The sequence below is a fragment of the Pteropus vampyrus genome, unplaced genomic scaffold (genome assembly GCF_000151845.1).
Source record: "Pteropus vampyrus isolate Shadow unplaced genomic scaffold, Pvam_2.0 Scaffold189, whole genome shotgun sequence".
In the NCBI taxonomy this organism is placed as follows: Eukaryota; Metazoa; Chordata; class Mammalia; order Chiroptera; family Pteropodidae; genus Pteropus; species Pteropus vampyrus.
Window position 1 is genome coordinate 145,774 of NW_011888970.1, and position 9,189 is coordinate 154,962.

General features: G+C 50.2%; 1 protein-coding gene across 10 annotated transcripts in view; it reads right to left on the reverse strand.

The window, feature by feature from the left end:
* The window catches only part of ZNF26 (zinc finger protein 26), a 12,220-nt gene extending 5,358 nt beyond the window's left edge, over positions 1 to 6,862 (reverse strand). For 2 of the 10 annotated variants that reach the window (XM_023537398.1, XM_023537399.1), the window contains exons 1-5: positions 6,614 to 6,862; positions 6,399 to 6,451; positions 2,318 to 2,444; positions 1,965 to 2,060; positions 7 to 78 (exon numbers count right to left, since the gene is read on the reverse strand). In XM_023537398.1, the coding sequence (XP_023393166.1) occupies positions 8 to 78; positions 1,965 to 2,060; positions 2,318 to 2,444; positions 6,399 to 6,431 (327 nt within the window). In that variant the 5' untranslated portion in view covers positions 6,432 to 6,451; positions 6,614 to 6,862 and the 3' untranslated portion in view covers position 7. The other 8 variants (XM_023537392.1, XM_023537391.1, XM_023537397.1 and 5 more) reach the window with 7 other exon arrangements.
* Between the last annotated feature and the right edge of the window lie 2,327 nt (positions 6,863 to 9,189).

Below are 9,189 nucleotides of genomic sequence, written 5' to 3' on the forward strand. Positions count from 1 at the left end.
CCTTACCTCATCTGTGGCCAAGGAGGACACCAGGAAGGGAGACCCTCTTGGAGTGAAGTGCCAGGAGCTGTGAACTGGCTAACGAGGAAATTACACCAACATTAGGGAAACGAGTCTTCCCTAACCATTTTCTCAGAGAGATGAAGCAAGCATGGGATGACTGATGGCTGCTGTCTCCCCTCCTCCCCTTCTGGAAGGAGGGGCTTCTATTAGAATGTTCTTTTCCTTCCCCACCACCGTGTATGTCTGCAATAGCTGCAATAGACTACCTGCCTAACTACATGTCAATTCAGATCGTGAGGCCACAATCTTACCTGTCCAATGGTACTGCACACATCCCAAGGTCCTAGATTGCAACTGGGCTCAGGGGTAGGATGAGAACACGCACTGCCCCACTTTGGGAAGGGTGACGGCCTTGCATGTTAACATCGGCATTTCTGAAGACATACAGGTGGGCAGAAGAGCACGCTGAGTCCCAGAGGTGGGATTCTGACACACACCGTTCACTGCGCACCCAAAGGCATCTCCCCCTCTATTGTGCAGCAGCCCTTGAGGATGTGGCCCAAGGGATCCGGGCAGCAGAGGCAGAGCCCAAGCCCCACGTCGCGACTGCTCTAGGCACTAGCAGCAGTTGTTAAGAAAATGTGGGAGGCCTCTGGGAAGGATTCTGGGCCCCGACGAAAGAGATATCGTGGAAGGGAATAGGACTTACCCAGTGGTTCCTGCTGTGTCTACATGGGATGCCTGTCACTGAGATACCTACCCGCCCACACTGAAGGGAAAAGCGAACATCCGCAGATGACAAAGCGGATGCCTCTGACGTCACTGAGCCTCTGACTTAAGGCACTGGGGAGCTGCTGTCCTACGACAGACACAATGTCTTTGAGACTACAGATTCTTATTGTTTACTCTGGTTGAGTCAGAGGTCTAAGATACTTGTTTATTTTCTTGGACTGGTGATAGGATGCTCACAAAAATAAATCCAGCAGCAACAGCTGAGGAGCAGATTCGAGTTCTCAAATGTGGCTAACAATCTGAGCCCCCAGCCGTCAGGATACAGGACCAGAAGTCCGGCAGCAGCACTAAAAATGGGAAAAGTGAGGAGGAAGTGGGGGTGCAGAAGAAGTCCCCCCCGCCGCTGACGCTGATGAGAATGCAGAGCGCGAGAGCACGGGGCGCCGGCCAGCACGTGAAAGCCAGGACTGGAGTGGGTCAGAAAAAGAGGATGAGAAAGTCAGTGCTGATGTTACAACGCTGGGAGAGAAAAGCTCAAATTTTCAGAATGGAGGAGGCTTCCTACAGTTACAATGTAGGAGCGGACAGTCAAATTGGAGAAACGGACCCCTCTGGACAACGCAAAAGAGACAAGAAGCCGGGGAAACGTAAAGTCACTTAACGATACCGGGGAGACGAGGCCAACTTTTGAAATCCTTTTAAGAAAAGTGCCCAAGAAAGTAACAGTTATAATTTCAAAGTGACCAGTGTGAGAAGAGAGAAGGAAGCAATGAAATCTCCTGTGACAGTGGAGGCGAGAGGGAGGGAGGGCTGGCGTCGTCTCGGGGACCGCACCGCGGAAGGCCACGGGGAAAGCAGATGGAAGGGAAGAGGCAGCACGAGTCACGCCACGTGAGAGAGAGGGATTCCCTTAGGGCTGGGTGCCTGATGCATCCATGACCATGGAAGGAAGGCAGAGAAAGGTGCCAGAAGGAAGGAAGCTCACCCCAAAAGAGCACTGAGCGGAGTGCATGGAGGGCGAGCAGGCCTACCTCTCAGAGCCAGGGCAGGAAAAGAAAGGCCAAACGTGAAGACCACCCGCCATTTCCTCATCTGAGGAGCTCGCAGGCTCACACCAAGTCACCCCGGTGGTTCAAGGACTTCAAACGGAGGTCTCCGCGTCCAGCACGGCCCGCGGGCTGCGCGGTGCACGCCCCCGGCTCCCATCTTCCTGGCTGCCGCTCACCCACCTGCACAGCTCTCGTGAGAAATTCTGGCACTTAGGATCCAGGGCTCTTCTCCTTGCTCCAACTTGAAGATTAAATCGGGTTTGGTGCCATGATACCCTGTTAATGGAAAATCACAAAGGATGTGGGCCGAACTGCCAGGGACTAAGGGAGCGGGAGCTAGAGAATGAACTGCTGCTTGCACTTGGGGAAAGACCACAATTAAGAGGTGACAGCCGAATAGAGAAAAAGAACATTTGACCCCTAAAGTTTAAGTCCATAATCTTCAAGTACTTCAGAGGCCCCAGGGTTGATCAACAAAAGAAAAGGTATGGCAACTAAGATTCACAGCAGCTAAACAGAGCAGCTGGACTCACCCACAGACACCAGGTTGTGGTAGTTTTCCAGAATCACTTCTCTGTACAGGTACCTCTGCGTGGGATCCAGCAGCTGCCATTCTTCCCAGGTGAACTCCATGGATACATCCTTGAATGACAATAACCCCTGTAATAATATACACCCCACTCAATCGGATGCAATCACAGTAGGGGACGTGGGAAGGACGGAGAGGAAGCGGGGAAGGAGCAATGTTCCTTCGCGCTGCCTCCTCCAGGCTCGCGCATGTGTTGAGAAAGAACAGTTTAAGAAAAAACCTCTGAGTTCTGTGGGCCAGATACTCTGTCGTGTCCTGAGGATTTCAGGGTGAGTAAAGTACACTTCTGCCCTCGAGAAGCTTTCGGTCTTATACAAGGAAACAAACATCTATACGTGCAAATGAAACAGTGTTTGAGTCTTTGTAAAAACATGCCTAGGGTACGTTTTGCACAGAGATGGAGAGAACAATTCTAAATAAGGGTGCCGCATGGGAAGGTCTGACACTCCAGAAGCGTCTGGCATCTTGCCAGCTGTTCAGCCCGACCCGGGTCTCAGTGGGAGTGAGAGCCTGGCACTATAAAAAACGCGCCAAACAGGTGAATTCCAAGCCTTCTTTCAAGAAAATAAGTGGCTGCGACTGAGGCCCACCAGGGCTCATGGGACATGGCAAGGACTTGGGATTTTATTCCAAGTGAGGAGGAACCACCAGAGGCCCTGAACAGGAGGGGTGCGCTCTGCCTCGGATCCGAGGCCACCCTGACTGCCGTGGAGAAGGGAGCGGTCCGGTTCTGGTTCCGGTTCCAGGGGGAGAGGAAGGTAGCTGGGGCCGCAGCGAGCGCAGTGGGGCAAAGAGCAGGGGCGGGATTCTGGGCATGATGTGCAGACAGACAGAGGACGTCCTGATGGAGGTGACACGGCACGTGGAGTGCTGAGGACAGAAGGGTCCTGGCCAAGCAAACCGAAGATGCTGCCCTTCGAGGAGCCCGGGAGCCTGAGGGACGACGGGCGGATGACAGTGAAGAAGCTGCTGGAGAGAAGCAAGCCACTGAAGTGGGTCACTGAGGGAGAAGTGCCCCGTGCAGGAGAGTGCCTGTAGGGGGATGGGGAGGGGACAGTGTCTCACGCGCAGCCCAGATGTCCACTAAGCCCGCCGTCAGGAGGGACAGACCTGTGTTAGGATTTCAGTAAGTGAGGAATCCAATCTGCTATGTGTTTCCTGGGGGAAATTCTGAAGACAAGACTGCTAGAGCGCTCCGCAAAGGCAGGCAGGTGGCAGCTGACACCCAGAAGGTTCCCGGACTCGACACCGGGACACACTCCTCCTCAACAGCACTGCCTGCAGGGAGAAGGGCCCCGGAGAGAAGAGACAGCAAGCGCGATTCTGGGGGAGCCTGAAGAGGTGGGAGAGAGAACGGCTCACAGCAGGAACATACAAGGTAGAGCCCTGTCACAGGCTCCAAGCAACCCCCATGGGGCTGGCCACTGACTGCCAGACAGAAGCGTCTAACCTCTAACCACTGATCTTCCCATCCCTACCTAGGGGACCCCCCCACAGGAGGGCAACTAGAAGATGCAGTGGGAATAGAGAGAAAGCGCCCTGATCTCCCCTCTGCCCAAGTTAGGGAAGCATTGGGGCTGGAACTAGAGTATGGACTGGACTTTCCGCTGTCTGAAAGTAACTGACAGCCAAGTAAGATGGGGCCAGAACATAAGGAGCTCTCACTGAGATAACCGCCAGGACCGGGGAGGGAGCGTTGGCAGGGCATGTCTGAAGCTGTAACGCAGAAAATAAAGCTGCGACTTGTCCATATCGTAATGAAGTCCCTCCGGGCCACCCATCAAGCCAGTTTCTTCATAACACAGGGACAACAAACAAAGCAAGGCATACCGACGTGACCGGATAAAAGCTCGAGGCAGATGCTGCAAGAGTGAACGCAGACCAAAGTGGCTGATTCGGGGGACAAGACAGAAAAAGAAAGGTGCAGAGCAGAGTCGGAGTAAAGCAGGAGGCTTGTTTTATTGCAAGCCTTTTACTATTTTTTAAGCTTGCTAAGAATAAAAATAAAACACAAAGAAACTATTAAAACTTTTTAATTGGCCAAAAATTATTTAAGCTGCCGTAACTATTATGACCAAGCCAGGGTCTGTATTAAAATTTATAAGAGATTTGTATACACAGGCAGTTCTACTGTAATGTATGTTACGCGTATGTTACCAAACAAACAAACAAACAAAATCACTACTATGCAAAGTTGCACAGTGAAACCACAGGGCTTATGAGCATAAAAGAAAATCAGGAACCTAATAAAAACAGTAGCAGTTTTATACATTTAATGGTTAAGAAATACATAAAGGCTACAATAAATGTCACTTTACCTTGAAAAAGACCTGATGTTTGGCTGTCAGAGGGGCTACAGCTTATTATAAAGTGGTAGAAAGAGATTTATCTGAAATCAGACAGGTCACTTTGTTCCCTAAGACAGGGGTCGCCAATCCCTGGGCCTGTTAGGAACCAGGCTGCACAGCAGGAGATGAGCTGCGGGCCTGCAAGCGAAGCTTCATCTATATTTGCAGCCGCTCCCCAGCGCTAGCATCACCGCCTCAGACCATCAGGCATTATTCCCATGGGAGTACCCGTCCCTGGTGCCAAAAAGGTTGGGGACCACTGCCTTAAGATATCGATCACGTTGAAACAAATTCACATTTTTAAATCAAACATAAAAGTAGAATTGACTGTACTTACAAATTTGTTCTAATGAATTTGAAAACTTAGAAGAAATGGAAAATCTTCTAGGAAAATAAAAGTAACCAAAATTAGCCCAGAAAAAATCAGGAAAGCCAGGGTGAGTAGTCAACAATCATAAAATAAACCGAAGTAGTAATCAGAGGTATACTTTCTGCAGAAAGAGTATGGCTCCGCACCATACTTAAAAGTAAGTTCTATCAGCACCCAAAGAACAGAAAATTTCCATATCTAATCTGATGCAGAGAGGGGAAACGATGGGACAGCCGTACAGTGCACCATACAAACTTGCGTAACCACACAGACAAAACCAGGCGAGGACAGCACAAACTGTAGACTAATTTCATTTATTAACTCTGATCAAAACACCTAGAGAAAAATAATAGTAAAGTAAAATGAATACTGTACACAGGCACATAGCAAACTATGACAAGGAAGTTTATCCGAGAAATTAAAGGACACTCCATTGTATTAAGTTCTCTTTTCTCAAGTTTGCATGAAGAAAACATCCTGTTGCACTGTGGTCTGTTCCTTGTCACCACCGAGTCCCCTTCTTGGTCCTTTTCGTGGCTCTATTCGGTCATGCCCATATTCAACACCTACATCGCTACACTCTTGCCCTTGCTTCTAGCAGTGTTCCCAAGGCCGGAAACCACCGCCGTGTGCAACAGGTCAGAAGGTCAGCAAGCACTGCCAAGTCTCCCTCTGGCTCGCTCCATCACCCACTTGCATAGTCCAGATGGTCCACTGGCCCGGCCCTCCTCCAAAACGGCTCCTTCCTGCTTTGCGCCCAACTCCTCCCAGCCTCCTTTCTCTACCCATTCACCTGCCACCGTGCCCAGTGTTCACTCGATTACCCTCCCTTCCAGACCATGGCTCCTCTAAAACAAGAACTGGTACATAACTTACCACTGCACCGAAAGCACCAGCCCCAGGGTCCAGCACACAGAAAGACCCTCAGTAAATAAGCATTTGGACAAACATGAAAAAAAAGCAGGGTGATTTCCATAATGAGGCCCTAGACATCTGGCTGTGAAGACAACTCGGAACCTGTCTCGGTGAAAAACCTCAAATGATACAGATCATTTCCGTAGGGGCTCTCACTCCCTTCAGCTCAGTGTCCGCAGCTGGCAGTGAAGTATGACCGCCAAAGCAGAGAGCACCAGACACAGAATGCTAGAAGACAAGGAACGTTCTGTGAGATCCAGGGACGGGGTTGGGGGGAGGTGGAGGTGGAAGGACAGGCCGTGAGTTCAGGCCCTGGATGTGACCGTGAAGGGATGACAATGTCCACACTCGGCGCCGAGTAAGCTCTGAAAAGTAATAAAGTCTCCACTTACCCAACACGACGCTGTCCGCAACCTGGTGGCCATCCCGCGCTGTTTCGTGTAGGCTGCGGAGGAGAGAACCGAACCGTCCCGTCAGGATCGCCCTGCTGCTTCCCCCCGCCCCGCCCAGGAGGGACCTCACGTCCCACAGAGGGAGGGCCCGGGGCTGAGTTCGCAGGGACGGGGCCTCCGAGCCTGGACAGAGGGGATCGGAGCGATGTTTGTACCGCTCTGCGGCCCAGGGAGGGACCGAGTTCGAGCTGACTTCGTCCACGCCCCAGACCAACCGTGGAGAGTTCGCTGGCCAAGATGCTGGTCTGCAGTGGACGCCCCGGTCCAGGTTAACTCCGCGCCTCCACGGCCACTGAAACTCAGAATGTCTCCCGCTAGCTCACGTCCACTGACGACGAGCCAGGTATAGCCCAGCAAGCGCGCACCGACCTCGGCCGCGGTGCGGCGCACCCGGAAGTGCGTCATGCGTCGACGCGCCGGACGGGATGACCCTAGAAGAAAACTACACCTCCCAGAATTCTCTGCGAAGGACCCTGCTAACTGGCCCAGCTTCCAACACGAAGGCGAGTTTGCGAAGAGGGGCGGAGCCTAACGGGAAAGGCAGGCGGGCGGGCGGGGTTCCACGAGTGGCCTCGGGTACGTACGCCCAGGACTCCGCAACACCCCATCTCCTGCACAGCGCACTCAGTCCCGGGAAGAGTTCGGCCTCGGCGGAAGAGGCAGGCTTGCTCAGGTTTTGATGTTAAGATAGGTTGCAGACCACAAGGCACAGCAGAGAGGGACACCGTGAGGCTACAAGCTGCGGTTCCCAAGGTCGTGAAACGGTTTTGATAATCAGTGCACCAAATAATACAGTTAGCAACTTAATAAAGGAGAAACTACAGTAGATAAAAGGAGAAATAAATAGAAGAACACCAATAATAGGAGATATTAACATACTTCTCTCTGTCCAAGACAGCTCAAACAATCTCTCATAACAATGCAACAAAACTATAAATAGCATAATTTAAAAAGGACTTTCTGGCTGAATATCTTTTTAAAAAACTTTCTATTCAAATGCTGAATAAAATAGGGAACTACAGGTAAAATTGTAGATAACAGTAAGAATTCATGGGAAAACCTTAACGCAGTGATGACAGGAAATTTTAAACTCGAGTAGTTATAACAGTAAAAATAAAACAAAATAAGTGAATTTAATTCTTATAAAGCCATTAACACCAAAGTAAGCCAAGAGAAAACAAAGGAAATTTAAAGATAAAAGCAAATAACTTAGCAAGAACAGAAAGGACTCAAATGATATTAGGAATCCACTCAAAGTTATCGACATAGAACACTATCTAAAGTATGTTATATATGCATAACTTTTATCTGCACGTGGAACATTATCCAGAATTAGTCACAAAATATTTCTCAATGTATTTAAAAGGGTTGAAATCATACAATGTTTTCTAACAATGGCGGAATTAAATTAGAAATCAATCCCAGAAAAAAATGCAGTAAATCTCCATATATTTTGAAATTTAAAAAACACTTTTAAGTAACCCCTTCTCAAAGAAGAAATCAAAAGGAAAATTAGAAAATAATGTGAACTACATTAAAATGAAAATGCATATGAGATCACATACTATTTGTTTTATTTTACTTAGCATAATGCCTTCAAGGTCCATCCGTGTCTCATTCTCCCATTTTTTGATTAAAAAAAATTCTAGTATTTTATATTTATTTTTAAAATGATTTATCAAGTTTAGTTTTCCTATTTTAATTCCTCAAGTTCTGCTATCATATTCATTACTTTCCTTCTCTTTCCATAACTAGATTTAATTTCTCCCTAAATATCTAATTTTATTTGTATTCCTTTTGCTTGCACTGTTGGATGGCATGAACTAAAACATACCTATAATACTTTCATTTTATAAATTACTTTGATTTATAATCTAAAATGGAAATGATACATAAGTTTCCCCTGGTGACACATTTACTGTTGGCTCACAAACACATTTTGAGCGGCAGCACAGACGGTACCCCGCGTCCGTGGGTTCTCGCACTTCCAGGCGGCGGCAGAGGGGCTTCAAACCGCCAAACTGTTAATCCAGCTAGGCGCGCCGCAGAGCCCTCTGGGAAGTGTGGTTATGGGACGCGCGGAACTCTGGGAAATGTAGTTCCGCGCGGACATTTCCGCCGTCGGGTTGTGTCAGTTTAGGTGCCGCGGCCCCAAGGGGTAAAAGTGTGGGGGGTGGGGGGCCGACGGTGAGGCTGCGGCCCTGGGGGCACCCTCCGCTACTGCCGCCATCACGCGGTGATCCCGGCGCGGACCGGCTCGCGGCGACCGCGACGCGCGCAGGAACTGGCCCCGGAGCTGGCGCAAGGAAGGCCCGGGAGGACGGCCCCGCAGCGCACGCGCCGAGTCCGGTCCAGGTGGGATGGGGGTTGTGGGGCGGCGCGGAGGAGGGAGGGAGCAGGATGGGGGGCAGCGTTAGGGAACTGGGGCTCTGTAGGAATGGGGGACAGTGAGTGTGTGCGTCAAGAGAGAGACTTGGCCCGCCCCTGGTGATGGGTGATGAGGGGACCGTGAGGGAGACCGTGAAGTTGATTCATTTTGGGACACCTGAGAGTTGAGGTGTTGGAGTGCCTGTAAAAATCAATAACTGGGCGCCTGGGAGGCGAGGAGCAGTTTTGAAGCCAGTGGAGGGGATTAATCGGGTGATGGGCCTCTGGGGTGTTTGGGGGGCAGTCCATAGACTCGTGGGGTTGGCCGTTGTGGGGGAGAGGCGGAGGGAATTGGGAGTGAGGG